Source organism: Pelodiscus sinensis, chromosome 5 (genome assembly GCF_049634645.1).
Source record: "Pelodiscus sinensis isolate JC-2024 chromosome 5, ASM4963464v1, whole genome shotgun sequence".
In the NCBI taxonomy this organism is placed as follows: domain Eukaryota; kingdom Metazoa; phylum Chordata; order Testudines; family Trionychidae; genus Pelodiscus; species Pelodiscus sinensis.
Genome location: NC_134715.1, coordinates 65,108,009 through 65,124,066, shown reverse-complemented (window position 1 = coordinate 65,124,066; position 16,058 = coordinate 65,108,009). Strand labels below are relative to the sequence as shown.

Below are 16,058 nucleotides of genomic sequence, written 5' to 3'. Positions count from 1 at the left end.
ACCAAAGACTTCAGTGTTCTATAATCAAGGCTCATTTGTTGAAATTGCAAAATACTTCATTAATAACCACTATCAAGGAGCTGCTCTGAAAAAAGTAGGAGGAACAAAGTTAATTCTCCTACAAGGCATGCGATGAAACCCAGTAGTATATTGTTTTGAGCACTATAATCAAGAACTGGCCTAATCTCATGTGTGTGAACAAAACTGAAAAAATAGAGAGCCTTGTCATTGCCAAAGTTCTCAACGTTGGGTTTAAGAGAAATGTTGAGCACGTGCCGAGTATTCTGAAACTGATTTCTGTAACCTTGAACAAAATGCAGAGAAATAGCTGTTTTATTACTTATTCTGTTGAAATTTGGAAGGAACTAAGATTTTTAAAAAGAGAACTATGAGTTAAATTACACGCATTGAAAAAAAATGGGACAAACACTACCACAGCGCATTTTCTTGCTCAGTATTAAGATAAAATCTTAACTGCTGAAGAAAAGGACTTTGATATGACATTAGCATCCAGCCATCAAAATAACTGCCAACTATAATACATTTCAGAACTAGGAGTAAACCATTCAAGAAATAGGTTTGCTGATTATATTTTAAAGAAAGTCATTTAAGCACTTGGATTCAGAGATGATTGAACTGATATTTTCACTTAACAGCAGTGCCTTCTTCTGCCAGAGTAGAAGAATATTTTCTTCCTTTGGACAAATTCATACCAAATTAAGAAACTGTTTGGGACATGAAAAAAGAGGAAAGTTTGTTTTTCTTTTCCAGATTATGAACAAACAGGAAAATGAAACTGAAGACAACTAAGTTAGCTGCAGAATAAGGATGTTAAGAGGCAGGTAATTCACTAATCATGTAGTCTATACAATTTTTATTGACTACACGATTACCGGTAGTCAATAAGGGAAGACTTCCTCTGTCCCAGCTCGTGCTGCGTCCACCAGCCACTGTCCACAGGAGAGAATTCGCTGGGACCATTGTGGACTGAGCAGCCTCCCTGTTCACCTCCCCTCACACTGCTGCCACAGGAGAGAGGGGGCAGGGATATGTGGTATCACAGATGCAGTGCTGGGAGAACAGACTTAAGTTGGCTTAAAATGTTTAACTACATTCAAAAATGTATACATTTTTTAAATATTATGTTTGCTGTTAGAGAAAAACAAAAAACATATCGCTATAAAACTAATCTAAAAAGTTTTCCAAATAAACCACTGTTAAAAAATACATAGCATGTACCTTCTAACACACAATAAAGAGAAAACTTATAAAACAATATAAAATGACTATCTTACCCTGTTCATGAGCAGTGAATGCACGGTAAGTTTTTCATTTTATGTTGTTTTATAAGTTGTTTTCATTTTTGGGGGGTGTTTTGGGGTTTTTTTTGCAAATGCAAAACACAAAAACAAAAAAACCCACCCCCAAAACCAAAACCCCACTACTGTAGAGATGTCATTTTGTACAACTTACCTCAGCATCTTTTGGACAACTTGATAATTCCTTCACCAGATTCTCATTAATTACTCTCAGTTTCTTCAGGCTGCTAAAGAAGGCTAACTGCAGGAGAGAAGTTTATAACCACTTAAGTCACATTCAATTTTTTTTTTTAAATCTACATTATATTCTTTAATTATAGCCTGTCTATAACCTGCACAGAGTTTCCCTATTGGTACCTTACATAAAGAGTTTCCATGTTTTAAGGCAATGAAGAAACTTGCATTTGTCATTTTTCCTCTCTTATGTGGCCTTCTTCAGGCTTGTCTACAGAAGAACATTTTGCTGTTTTAACTAGGGATGTGAATGTATAACTGGTGAGGAGTCCTGTGGCACCTTAGACTAACTGAAGTGTAGGAGCATAAGCTTTCGTGGGCAAAGACCCACTTCGTCAGATGCATGTATCTGACAAAGTGGGTCTTTGCCCATGAAAGCTTATGCTCCTCCACTTCAGTTAGTCTATAAGGTGCCACAGGACTCCTCGCCGCTTTTGCAGATTCAGACTAACACGGCTACCCCTCTGATACTTGTGTAAATGGTAACGCTCATGGGTTAACTTTCATGGTGCACACAAGCTCCTGATGCACACGGGGAGTCGATTTAAAAGCCAGCTTCTGGTATTCACCAGTTTCCAAGGATACAGAGGCAGCAGTGTGGGAAGCCAGCTTACAAGCTGGCTCACCACATGCACCAGCTTCTGGGGCACTGATTGCCACCCCACTGTAACCAGTTAAAATTTCAGCTGTTATATGATTTCTTAATTACACACATTTTAACATCCCTGGCTTTAACTACAACAGTACAGTTAAACCCTAGGTCAAATTGCACATTCCTCTTTTCCTGTGCTGAGGAAACACTGCCCTCGCACCTTTTACTTCTAGCTGGGTTCCCATAGTTTAAACTGCAGAACAGCCACAGTGCCATATGGTGTACTATGCCCTATACCCATCCCATGTACCAGGGACATTTTGCAAGTACACTGAAATTGCAGTATAAAGAGACCATAAGAACATAAGAACGGCCATACTGGGTCAGACCAAAGGTCCACCTAGCCCAGTATCCTGTCTGCCAACAGTGGCCAGCGCCAAGTGGACTGAACACAATGATCAAGCAACTTGTCACCTGCCATCCATCTCCAGCCTTTGACAAACAGAGGCCAGGGGCACCATTCCTTATCCCCTGGCTAATAGCCTTTTATGGACCTAACCTCAATGAATTTATCTAGCTCTTTTTTAAACTCTGTTATAGTTCTAGCCTTCACAGCCTCCTCTGGCAAGGAGTTCCACAGGTTGACCATGCGCTGTATGAAGAAGAACTTTCTTTTATTAGTTTTAAACCTGCTACCCATTAATTTCATTTGGTGTCCTCTACTTCTTATATTATGGGAACAAGTAAATAACTTTTCTTTATTCACCCTCATCACCTCACTCATGATTTTATATACCTCTATCATATCCCCCCTCAGTCTCCTCTTTTCTAAACTGAAAAGTCCCGATCTCTTTAGCCTCTCCTGATTTGGAACCTGTTCCAAACCCCTAATCATTTTAGTTGCCCTTTTCTGAACCTTTTCTAATGCCAAAATATCTTTTTTGAGGTGAGGAGACCACATCTGTATGCTGTATCCAAGATGTGGATGTACTGTAGTTTTATATAGGGACAGTAAGATATTCTTCATCTTATTTTCTATTCCTTTTTTAATAATTCCTAGTATCCTATTTGCTTTTTTGACTGCTGCTGCACAGAACTAGCCAGGATAACTCCAAGATCTCTTTCCTGATTAGTTGTAGCTAAATTAGCCCCCCATCATATTGTATGTATAGTTGGAGTTATTTTTTCCAATGTGCATTACTTTTCATATATCCACATTAAATTTCATTTGCCATTTTGTCGCCCAATCACTCAGTTTGGTGAGATCTTTTTTAAGTTCTGCTTTGGTCTTGATTATCTTGAACAGTTTAGTATCGTCTGCAAACTTTGCTACCTCACTGCTTACCCCTTTCTCTAGATCGTTTATGAATAAGTTGAATAGGATTGGTCCTAGGACTGACTGTTGGGGAACACTAATTACACTTCTCCATCCTGAAATTTTACCATTTATTCCTACCCTTTGTTTCCTGTTTTTTAACCAGTTCTCAATCCATGAAAGCATCTTCCCTCTTATCCCATGACAACCTAATTTACACAAGAGCCTTTGGTGAGGGACCTTGTCAAAGGCTTTCTAAAAATCTAAGTATACTATATCTACTGGATCCCCCTCGTCCGCTCGTTTGTTAACCCCTTCAAAGAACTCTAATAGATTAGTAAGACATGTTTTCCCTTTACAGAAACCATGTTGACTTTTGTCCAAGAAATTATGTTCTTCTACGTATCTGACTATTTTATTCTTTACTATTTTTTCAACTAATTTGCCCGGTACTGACGTTAGACTTACCAGTCTATAATTGCCAGGGTTGCCTCTAGAGCCCTTTTAAAAATATTGGCATTATGTTAGCTCTCTTCCAGTCCTTGGGTACAGAAGCTGATTTAAAGGATAGGTTACAAACCATAGTTAACAGTTCTGCAATTTCACATCTGAGTTCTTTTAACTCTTGGGTAATGCCATCCGGTCCCGGTGATTTGTTACTGTTAAGTTTTTCCAGTTTGTTCCAAAACCTCCTCTAATGACACTTCAATCCGGGACAGTTCCTGAGATTCACCCACAAAGGACAGTGCAGGTTTGGGAATCTCCCTAACATCTTCAGCCGTGAAGACTGAAGCAAAGAAACCATTTAGTCTCTCCGCAATGGCTTTATCATCCTTGATTGCTTCTTTTGTAACTTGATCCTCCAGGGGCCCCACTGCTTTTTTTTAAAGCAGGCTTCCTGCTTCTAAAGTACTTAAAAAACTTTGAGTGTTTGGCTAGCTGTTCCTCAAAATCTTTTTTGGCTTTTCTTATTTCATTTTTATACTTAATTTGGCAGTGTTAGCGTGACTTTCTATTTACCTCACTAGGATTGGACTTCCACTTTTTAAAAGATGCCTTTTTATCTCTCACTTCTTTTACATGGTCGTTAAGCCACAGTGGGTCTTTTTCAGGTCTCTTGCTATGTTTTTTTAATTTGGGGTGTACAGGCAGTCCCCGGGTTACGTACAAGATAGGGACTATAGGTTTGTTCTTAAGTTGAATTTGTATGTAAGTCGGAACTGGCTCCAGATTCAGCTGCTGCCACTGAAACTGACCAGGGGCTGACTACAGGAAGCCGGAGGCAGAGTTGCTCTGCCCTCAGCTTCCTGGAATCAGCCTGATCAGTTTCAACAGCTGCTGAATCTGGAGCCTGGGACAGAACAGCTGGGGCGCTGCCGGGTAGGTTCCCACAGGACCAACCCGGCAGCACCCCAGCTGCTCTACCCGAGGCGTCCTGGTCTGCTGGGGGGGAGGGGGGGAGCACTAGCTGCGGAGGGACCCCGCTGCCCGTGCGGCTTTGCTCCTGTCTCCCTGGGGTGCCGGGGGGAGGGGGCGCAGCTAGTGCTCCCCCCCCCAGCAGACCAGGCTTTTTTTGCGGGACGCCTCGGGTAGAGCAGCTGGGGTGCTGCCAGGTTGGTCCTGTGGGAACCCCGCCGCCCGTGTGGCTTTGCTCCTGTCTCCCTGGTCTGCTGGGGGGGGTCCAGCAAAGCCGCTGGACCCCCCCCAGCAGACCAGGGACACCCGAGCAAAGGCGCCGCCTGTGCGGCTCTGCTCGGGTGTCCCTGGTCTGCTGGGGGGGGGGTCCAGCGGCTTTAATGGACCCCCCCAGCAGACCAGGGGGACAGGAGCAAAGCCGCCCAGGCGGCGGGGATCCCGCTGCCTGGGCGGCTTTGCTCCCGGGCAAATGAGCAAAGCCGCCCAGGCGGCAGTTTTGCTCGGGTGTCCCTGGTCTGCTGGGGGGGGCGGGGTCCAGCGGCTTTGCTAGACCCCCCACCCCCCAGCAGACCAGGGAGACCGGGAGAAGCTTTTCTCGCCCCGGAGGACATGGGTGGCGACCTGCCGCCCGTGAGCTCCCGGTCAAGAAAAGCCCCGTTCGTAAGTGCGGATCCGACGTAAGTCAGATCCGCGTAAATCAGGGACTGCCTGTACATTTAAGCTGAGCCTCTATTATGGTGTCTTTGAAAAGTTTCCACGTAGCTTGCAGGGATTTTACTCTAGTCACTGTACCTTTTAATTTCTCTTTAACTAACCTCCTAATTTTGCATAATTCCCCTTGTTGAAATTAAATGCCAGAGTGTTGGACTGCTGAGGTGTTCTTCAGGAATGTTAAATGTTATTATATTATGGTCACTATTCCCAAGTGGTCCTGTAATAGTTACCTCCTGGACAAGATCCTGCGCTCCACTTAATACTAAATCGAGAATTGCCTGTCCCCTTGTGGGTTCCTGTATCAGCTGCTCCATGAAGTAGTCATTTAAGGCATTAAGAATTTTATCTCTGCATCTCATCACGAGGTGACATGTACCCAGTCAATATGGGGATAATAGAAATCCCCAGTTATTATTATTGAGTTTTTTATTTTGATAAAATAAAAATACATAATACACTATGCACCTCCTAGTTCAGAGGATGCTTGAAAAAGTGACTGAATGTCTACCATCGTGGCAAAATTCCCTTGAAGATAACACATGCCTTCTTCATACTGAAATATCCCTGGATCTATTTCATCTTGTTTTTCTGAAATCCACTATCCAAATTAGGGATGTTAAAATGTGTTTATTTTTGTAAATTTCAGTGGTTACACTTTTATATGGGGAGAAGAGGCAGGAGCCAGTGTTAGTGGGTAGTGCCAGCTCCTGCCTATTCCCCGCCCCCCTCTTCCCACTGCTGCCTTTGTGGGCAGCATGGGGACACAGGAGGCAGGCAGCTTGACAGGAGCTGGTACACGCATCTACCAGGGGAGCTGGTTTTTAATCGGGCTCTCCTGTGAACCAGCTCCCTGTGCTGCTGCCTCTAATAAAAGATAAAGAGGCAGAAACAGGTGGTGGCAGAGGGCTCCCCAGTAGTGGGGCCAGAACACACTCACTGCTACCCCCCCCCCCCCACCAGATTATAGAATAGTCGACTGATTGGAATTCATGAAGTTAATCAACTATTCAGTTAACCATTATTTAACATCCCAAGTCCTAGGAATATGAACAGAGGGAGAAGCACAACTTGCTATGGCACGGTGATAACTAAGTCGGTCGTGTTACCTATGCAGGAGTAAACAAGAACGACCAGGACTTGTTATTGCGGCAGCCTGGCCCTCCCAGCTCTGACGGGAATGCTCTGACTAAGGTATTACAACACTCGCCCGTGTCGCCCGAACAGGTTCCCAGGATGCGGACTGGCTGGTTGTGCTCGCCAGCCAGCCCTGCACTGCTGGGTGTGTCCGGGCTAAGCCTGAGGAGTCACTCGCTGGGTTCCCCCACGGTGGGCACAGCGTGTCACGTCCCGCCCCCGGGTGGGCACAGCGGGTGGGCAGCGGGCAGGGCCGGGCTAACCTTCTCCTCCTGGTACACGGTGTCCAGGAGATTGACGGCGTGGAAGATGCCCTGGTGCTCCTCGGACACGCACTGGCCGCAGCCCGCCCGGCGGCACATCCGGCAGTACAGCTGCACCAGCCGGCCCGGGTGCTTCTCGCAGGCTGCCCCGGACGCCGGCGGGCGTCTCAGCGCCGCCCCTTCGCCCCGCTCCAGCCCCGCCGCGCCCCCGCCGGCCCTGTACAGCTTCACCACCTCCGCCAGCGTGGTGTTGACCCGCAGGGCCGAGGAGCCGCCGCGCGGCAGCGGGCAGAGCTTCCTGCAGAGCGGGCAGCAGAAGCGGGCGGTGGCGCCAGGCAGCGGCGGGCCCGGGCGGCGCGAGGGGGGCTCCCCGGAGGCCAGGCATTCCCGCACGCAGCCCTTGCAGAAGTTGTGGGAGCAGATCGGCAGCGTGACCGGATCCTCGAAGAGGCCCAGGCAGACGGCGCAGGTCAAGCTGGCCTCCATCGGCCTCCCTCCGCAGCCACCCGCCTCCCGGGGGGGCTGGAGCCAGCCGCCGGGCCCGCCGCGAACTTCAACCGCCCGCCTCGCGCTGTCACTTGCTAGGCGAGATAGGAGGGACACTTCCGGGTCGAGGGCGTCTGTGATTGGAGGAAAGCGGAAGATTGACAGCACTTGCAGCTACTCACAGAATAGGGCTACGGAGGCCACCTACTGTAGCGCAATAAAAAGGGGGCGGGACTAGCGGACTGGAGAAAGCTGAGTGGGCGAGCCGAACCGGCCTGGGCGGCGCTGATGCCGCTGCTGTTTCCCGGCGCGCGAGCGTTGTAGCCGCTGCGGCGCAGTAACTGGCGGGCGGGGCTGTACGTGGCCGTGCACAGGTGGGGCTGTGGGGGGAGGAGTCAAGAAGCGCTGCGGCCCACGTGCTAAAGGCGCCTCCTGCCAGAGAGGAAAGTAACCTCGGTCTCTTACAGGTACTGCCCTGTCACAGGCCCCGGGGGCTCAGGGCAAGGAGGTGGAGGGGCGCGTGCGGTAGGACAGGACCTACAAGAAACCTAAGTGCGGGCGGCTCAGGGCAAGTGATGGGGAGTCAGGGCAGGCGCATGAGGATGTGGGGCGAAGGGCGAGGATGTGGGGGTGCAGGAGTTAGGGGGCTGGGAGTGTGGGGCTCAGCAGGGGCGATGTAGGGGTACAGGAGTCGGGGCAAAGGGGAGCTCGGGCTGTTGTGGGTGTGGAGGAGTGAACAGGGAACAGGGCACCATTTGTCAGGACGGGCAGGGCTGCAGCTGGACAAAGTGGGGTCGTTGCTGCTTTTCTTCCTTTCCCCCGACTATCGAGAAGCGAAGGGAAAACGCACAGCTTGCCTGAATTACTCCTCTGTTCTTTTCCTCAGCAGCTGGGATTGAGAGGCATGCAGCAAACTGCACTTTCCCAGCCAGACTGGACTGGAGTGCCCTTCCCCCACTCCCTGTTTAATCAGGGGCTTGGCACTGGGGGCAGTCCCAGACTGGTGGGGGGAGGAGGGCAAGCCCCCTTCAACCAGCCCCTTCCATCTGCCTAGCTGCCTGCTGCTTAGCATGCCAACTTACAGAAGAGCTCCAGAAGCCTGCCTGGGAGCAGTTGCACAGCCGCCTGCTGCTGAGTGCCCCATCCAGCCAGCTCCTCCTTGCCAGAGCAGCTCACCAGTTTACTTTCATCTATGCACCTCACTCCATGGGGGGTGCAGGGCACCCCAAAGTGACCAGGCAGGCAGGGGTGTTTATGTGCTGAAAAGTCACAACCAACCCCTAGGTCCTATGATCTCTGAAGGCAGAGGATGTACATATGTACAGAGCTTAGCACAAGGGACCCACTGTAGTATAAATAGTGCAGGGTTCCTTTTATCACCCTCACATCCTAGTGTCTATAGGAGCAACCTTTTCAACAGATTTGCTTTTTTTTCCCCCCATGCTTGAAAAAAAAGTCCTTTATATTCCTGGTGGTGGAGATTGGTTGTGGTTGTCCATACCTGGCCAATGGAAACTGGCTAGAGACAGGGACTAGCAAGTTTGTATTCCTAACTTTTTGTTGGCTGGGAATGACTTTGGAGAACTTCTGACCAGAATAGAGTCAAACAAGAGACAGACAAAAGGTTCCTTAGCTAGTTACCAGTAATCTCAGCCATCCCATTCTCGTATCTTACATTATTTTAAATGTATTTTTTTCATGAATGTAAAAAAAATTCTTTCTTTTTCAGTGTTGAGACTCAAACAGTATGAAAGGTCAGACTGCAGATTCTTTTCTTTCATTGATGAACAGTCACACAGGTAGTTCCTATAACCAGTCAGACACAATCCCCCTTCTCCTCGCTGGTGTCTAGCTGACCAGACATAGTCCTCTGCTTTTCTCTTCTTCCCTGACCTTTGCTTCCATAGTTATAACTTAAGCTTTTTATCATTCCTTTGATATTTTATCTGCAGTACAGTGCAGTTTCTTGTACTCCAGCCTATGAGGCCCCATTTTGCTTAGAAACCATATTGCTTATGAATTTATATGTAACGTATGGAATACATGTGAGGTGTGAATGAGAAATACCCAACCCAAAAAGTAGTTTAGGATTCATGATGTTTTACGGCAGACAAAGTCCCTGCAAGTAGATAAATTAACTGAGAAGTGTCCAGAAAATCTCCCACTTGGACAAGATGTAACATCACAGCAGAAACGTGGGACCAGAGAAGAAGAAGTAAAGCCTCCTGGGCTACGTCTACACTGGCCCCTTTTCCGGAAGGGGCATGTTAATTTCAGCTATCGTAATAGGGAAATCCGCAGGGGATTTAAATATCCCCCGCGGCATTTAAATAAAAATGTCCGCCGCTTTTTTCCGGCTTTTAGAAAAGCCGGAAAAGAGCATCTACACTGGCCCCGATCCTCCGGAAAAGTGCCCTTCGAAGTAGGAATAAGATCCTCCGGAAAAGGGCACTTTTTCCGGAGGATCGGGGCCAGTGTAGACGCTCTTTTCCGGCTTTTCTAAAAGCCGGAAAAAAGCGGCGGACATTTTTATTTAAATGCCGCGGGGGATATTTAAATCCCCCGCGGATTTCCCTATTATGATAGCTGAAATTAACATGCCCCTTCCAGAAAAGGGGCCAGTGTAGACGTAGCCCTGCAGATCCAAAGGGATCTCCCAAGGAACATCATGATTGAGTCTCTGGGAAGCTGATGCCTGGGCAGCACTCCAGCCATCAGTGAAATAAAAAATAATTTACACCGCACTTGCAGCCTGCCACCAAACTTCCAGCATGAATGTGATGTATGTGTGTGAGTATCACTTTACTCTTAAGAATCTGCATACAAATATGCAACCCGAAAAGCAATACTGCTCCAGCCCAGCCTTTGTCCAGGTTTGTTCCTCAGCAGATCTGAGGAAGTTCAACAGTTCCATGGAATATAGTATGATTATTTGTAAGCAATACTTTTACTCATGAAAGCAAGTTCATAATCTGACACACAAAAAAAGTTCTTTTCTTTGGATCTGTACACATTTTTCAAACCTGATTCTGATATGAAATAGCTTCATGTTAGTAGGAAACAGCTATGAGCTGAAAGTATTTTTTGTACATTGATTGTAGTTGTATTATAATACATGTTGACCCTCTGTGGACTGGGACCAGAGAGCCCTGAGATTCTGATGGCAGGGAGTGAATCCAGGGGCCCAGAAGCCCCAGCAGCCCTGGGGTGCAGAGCTCTGGTGGCCCCAGGACAGTTGGACCTGGTGGCAGCAGAGCCCTGGAAGCCCCAGAGCACAGGAGCCCCGGGGGCAGCAGAGCCCACTGGTAGCAAAGCTTGGGGGCAGCAGAGCCCACTGGCAGTAGAGCCTGGGGTTGACCCTAGAGGTTATAATGCAGCCCAGGGGAGGCAGAGCTCCGGGGGCGGTGAAGCCCAAGGACAGTGGAGCTACAGCAGAGCCTTGGGACAGTGGAACTCAGTGGTTGCGAAGCCTGGGAGAGGCAGAGCCCTGGTGGCAGCAGAGTCTTGGCACCTCTGGGGGCAGTGGAGCTGTGGCAGCAGTGTCTGGGGGCAGTGGAGGCCCAGTGGCCCCAGGGTGGTAGCAGAACCTTGGCAGGCTGTGGTGGAATCTAGAGGCAGCTGGGGTTGGCTGCAGAGTCAGGAGCCAGATGGCCTGGGGAAGGGCAGTCTAGCCATGTCTGCTGACAGACCCCCGAACAGTCTGGAGTCCATCAGCAGAGGGGCAGAATTGACGTCCCCTTGTCTGACAGACTTCCTGCTTTGGGACCAGTCAGTCCCAAGGCTGCCAAACCAGGGTTGTGGAACCTGTATTAAAATTTGTCACATAAGGGACCTTATTTCATATAGCTTCCAGTTTTGTAAATGCAAATTTTGGTCCACGTTAACTAAGTATTAACATTTCAGCAACATTATGTAGTCAGTTTCTGTTCTGTTAGTAAATTTGTACAGATACAGGGATTATTTATTTTAACAGAGCACCCACAGCCTTTGCTTGTGGACCAGGACCTATTGTACAGGTTGAACTTCTCTAGTTCAGCACCCTCAGGACCAGACAAGTGCCAAACCAGAGAATTTGCCCCATCACAGGAGGCCAATATTGTCTAGCAGCATTACCAACACTTTCACTGCTTACTACGCTTTAGAAGACATTTGGGGTAAATTAGAGCTAAATAACAGCACAGAATACTGAGAGCCAGGACTAGTGGCAGTAAACACATTTTATGAGACTCTGAGAAAGTTGGGCATGCCCATGTGGATGTCCGGCTAACTAAAATCATGCAGTACCGTAGAGGTAGCCAGACTAGAGAGTGGGTCTAGAAAGGTTGAGCCTGTATGAGGTGCTATATAAACACAACAAAAAGACTGCACTGGCACCAAAAAGTTTAAAATAATGTATCTAATATATAAAGGAGAATGTTTGTGCTCTAATAACTTGGACACTGTAAGACCTACCACAACCAAACTTTCCATGAAATAACCTTTCCTCCAGGAGAAGGTTTTAAGGTACTTTAGGACCCCATTGGGACCGATCTCAACCTGTAAAAATAAAAAATAACCTGCCATGCTGCGCTGCAGGGACAGCCTCACCCACCCTAGGTCACATGGCTGCCACCTGCGGCCTCCAGCACCATCCGAGACTTACCCTACCCCCATGCGCACAACAGTTTCGGCACCCGCCCTGCCCCCTGCGGCTACAGTTACCAGGTAGTCTTAAAAAAACAAACAAACCCTGACACACTTGATCGGGGCCAGGCGGGGGGAGGAACCGGCTGGGAGGGGAGCGGGGCTGACTGGGAGGAAGGGGCGGAGGGCCGGGAAGCAGAGCTGGCGGCTGGGGGCAGTGGGGCTCGTCAGGGGAGATGGGGGTGAGGGTGCAGCCGACAGGAGCGGGGCTAGCCAGGGGAGATCGGGAGGAGGAGGACTGGCCAGCAGGAAGCAGGGCTGGCAGGGAGAGAGGGGGAAATGGCAGGGAACGGGACCGAGCAATGCCGGTTAACTCCATTCCATCTAGTATCTAATATATTAAGGAGAATATTTGTAAGTTTTGTGTGCTAGTAACTTGGACACTATAAGAGCTACCGCAACCAAACTTTGCATGGGATAACCTTTCATTCAGGAGAAGGTTTTAAGGTACTTCTGGACCCGATCGGGCTTGAGCTCAAGCTGTAAAAATCAAAAAGTAACCCATCGCCCTGCGCTGCAGGGGCCGACGCACCCTAGGGCCTGTGCCCGTGCCCGCCACCTGCGACCTCCAGCGCCGTCCTGGACTCGCCCCCCTCCCGCCCACGAGGTTACATAAGTGACCCTCTTCCTTCCCCTCTGCCCCTCCTCTGCCCTCCATGCACCCATTCTGCCCCCCGCGGCACCTGTAGCCTCTGGCGCGAGTTGTGGCGCCCCTCCCTGGGGAAAATGCGGACCTATATTTTAATCCATTTAGAAATCAGTGCAACTTTTCTACCATTCAAAAAAAGATAGTGGACTATTGTTGTTCTACATTTTGTTCCTCCAGTTTCCCAGTTTAGAATACATCATGCAGGTTTACAAAATATTTATTTAAAATCAATATGAAATTAATTTTTCTTTAACTGTCTTCCTTCAGATATACCTGGTATTGCTTAATGTATTGACTCATAATGATGCAAATGTTGGAATGATAAAGTCCAGAGGGAATAACAAGCTGTAAAAATAATAAGTAGAAAGCAAAAAAGGACAATTTACCATTTCAGTGTTCAATGCATTGGCCCTGATTCAGCAAAGCACTTAAGCACGTATGATTAATGAATTATTCATGCATAAGTGCTTTTCTGAGCTGTGTCCAAAGGGATTTATGTTCAGATTATTCCACCCATATTCTTGTTGAATAGTACCTTACTGTACAAAAAGTCACATTGATGCCCCTGGCAAAATAGGCCCATTGGTGTTGTGACCTATTCTGTTTATGATCATTACACTGTCATTTGGGTATGCCAAATATCTGTTGTTCATTTGCATATCTTCTAATCATATACTACAGTGAGGGACATGCTATCAAGATACATATATTCAACGTATTTATATACTATTTATCCATTTAAATGACAGGCTGTAAATAGGATACAAAATTAAAACCGCTGTTTTATTTTCCTATGGCTATACCTTGGTGTAAATCCCACTGATATTAAACTGAACAGATCAAGAACAAAATATGGTACCTTGAATTCTATTTTTTTTGTTTACTTTCAAATTAAAATAAATTTATTTGTTTGGTGTCTGTTTGGAGAAAGGAAGAAGAGAGAGATGTTCCTTTTGCTGAATGACTGACTGATGCCAGAAGCCATTAAAACCCAAGTAATAATTCTAGAAAGCATAAAAGCTGGGATATGAAAAAAAGTCAGATGAAAAACAGATAAGAGAAACCATATCTCTTACGGTAAAGAGAATAATGTGTGTTCCCCAGATTTCAAGGAGTATGATATGTCTCTTCAAAGGCTATCCATATTATTTGGCTTTAGTGTTGCGAGGCACTGCTTTAGCTGAAAGGTTGGTGGCCAAGTTACAGTCAGTTATCCATCTCCCAGGCTATGTCTACACTGGCTGGTTGTTATGCAAGAAATATGCAAATGAGGCTAAGTGTGGAATATGGCCATGCCTCATTTGCATAGCTAATGAGCCACCATTTTTGCGGAAGAGGCTCTTGCGCCGGAAGGAGCATCTACATTGCCCCTTCTTGTGCAAGAAAAACCCTCTTGCCCAATGCCGCTATGCTGATTATTTTCAGGAATAAGGGCATTGCGCAAGAGGGTTTTTCTTGAGCAAGAAGGGGCAGTGTATACCTTCCTTCCAGCACAAGAGCCTCTTCTGCAAAATGGCGGCTCATTAGGTATGCAATTGAGGCTTGGCGATATTCCACACTTAGCCTCATTTGCATATTTCTGGCACAACAACCCGCCAGTGTAGATATAGCCCACATGTTTTTCAGGTTCTCCTGGTTTCATAAAAGGGAAGGGAAAAAAAGAGTAGGGGGCATAGGCTCTCCCTTTCCACCAGTTCCTGGCTCAAGGCCCAAAGGTGGGGTTGCCAGGTGTCCGGTTTTCTACCGGACAGTCCAGTATTTGTGCTCTCTCTCCGGTAAAAAAATTCAGAAAATACTGGATATGTGCAATGTCTGGTATTTTATGAATTTCCGCCGGGGCGGGGGAGTGACTGGGAGTCCCAGCCACTCTCCCCACCCGGCTTTTGATCGCAACCAGAGACTCCCAGCTGGGAGGCGGGGTCACAATTGGCGCTGGGAGCCTTTGGTCGCATGCAGAAGCCGGGCGGGGGGAATGGCTGGGGCTCCCAGCCACTCTACCCACCCCCGCCCAGCTTCTGCTAGCAACTAGAGGGAGTACCTACTGTGGCTGCCCCACCCCCGTGATGCCACCCACCCCGCGCACTGACCCGGTAGCCGCGCCTGGAGCACCATGAGAGGTCAGAGACACTTGGCACGTGTGGGTGCTGGGTCCTCACCCTGGGCAGGCAGCTCCTGTAAGCCCTCCCCTCTCGGAGACCCCACAACTGCCCCTGAAAGCCCCCGACCCCCCCCCCCACCTGCCTCCTCACAGCCTTCCCCTGTGAGCCCCCCTCAATCCCGCACTTCATCCCAGGGTGCTTTGACAGACATCCCAATATCCTGCAAAGTTGAGCAGTGAAGTGTCCCTGGTCTCTGTTTGCCAGATGCTGGGAATGGGCAAGAGGAGGTGGATTACTTGAGGTTTTTGTGCCCTCTGTCCGGTAAAAAAAATTCAGAAAATAGCAGACACATGTAATGTCTGGTATTTTCTGTTTTTCCAGCTGGGCACTGGACACAAGCCTTGTGGCACCTCCTGTGGTCATATGCCCGACAAAAATTTTTAAGCCCGCATGTTAGGTATTTTTTGGGAGAGCATCTGGCCACCCTATCCAAAGGTGAAAGGGTGAAGAGCGTCTCAGTTCCTTATTGCAGGGACACCAGACCAGCTCCCCAGTTCTCTTCAGTTTTAGGCATGGTCTCAAACTGCTTTCATTCCAGCAGAGGATTCTTCATAAAGTCTCTACCATTCAAATGGTCATTTGGGGTCTTCTAAGCTCACTTTTCAATGTTCAGCTATTCCCCCTTGTAAGGGGGAAGAGGAGAGAAAAGCAGTCAGTACCCTGGCCTCACAGTCAGGTCTTCCCCACTCTAATCTTATCCATAGTCCACCATTTCCATGTGAATCGCCCTTTGTTCCGGAAGCTAGTGCTACAAACTGGCTTGTTTGCTTCTCTTTTGCAGACATCCTCTCCACTCTTTCCCTCTCTCTGAGTATCAATGTCATCTTTTAAACAGGTCCTCCATTTGAAGCATGCTTTGCAGCTGCAGAGGCACAGGGTCTTCTTGTTCCAATACTGTTTCATCATTCCCTTAACCTTAGTGTGGAGTCTGTAATCCCCATCATAAAGCAAAATAGTATGCATAAATTTAGTTCAATAGAATTGTATTCATTTTACATTACATAATGCAGTTCACAGCAACAGAATTTCTTCACAAGTTTGGGAAAATCACTTTCCTCATCAGACAAGTTTGTACATGTCTTGTTTTCAAAAAA

At 47.7% G+C, this 16,058-nt stretch overlaps 1 protein-coding gene and 1 long non-coding RNA gene across 10 annotated transcripts in view; one reads left to right on the top strand and one right to left on the bottom strand.

The window, feature by feature from the left end:
- LOC102448131 (uncharacterized) overlaps positions 1-7,598 on the bottom strand; it is a 64,392-nt gene extending 56,794 nt beyond the window's left edge. For 4 of the 6 annotated variants that reach the window (XM_075930191.1, XM_075930192.1, XM_075930190.1 and 1 more), the window contains exons 1-2: positions 6,988-7,596; positions 1,474-1,560 (exon numbers count right to left, since the gene is read on the bottom strand). In XM_075930191.1, the coding sequence (XP_075786306.1) occupies positions 1,474-1,560; positions 6,988-7,473 (573 nt within the window). In that variant the 5' untranslated portion in view covers positions 7,474-7,596. Of the gene's footprint in view, positions 1-1,473; positions 1,561-6,987 lie in introns of all 6 variants that reach the window. The other 2 variants (XM_014574956.3, XM_075930189.1) reach the window with 2 other exon arrangements.
- A 70-nt stretch (positions 7,599-7,668) lies between these two features.
- LOC112546253 (uncharacterized) overlaps positions 7,669-16,058 on the top strand; it is a 245,657-nt gene continuing 237,267 nt past the window's right edge. For all 4 annotated transcript variants that reach the window (XR_012904209.1, XR_012904208.1, XR_012904207.1 and 1 more), the window contains exons 1-2: positions 7,669-7,940; positions 9,203-9,272. This is a non-coding gene — a long non-coding RNA (uncharacterized LOC112546253). The remainder of the gene's footprint in view (positions 7,941-9,202; positions 9,273-16,058) is intronic.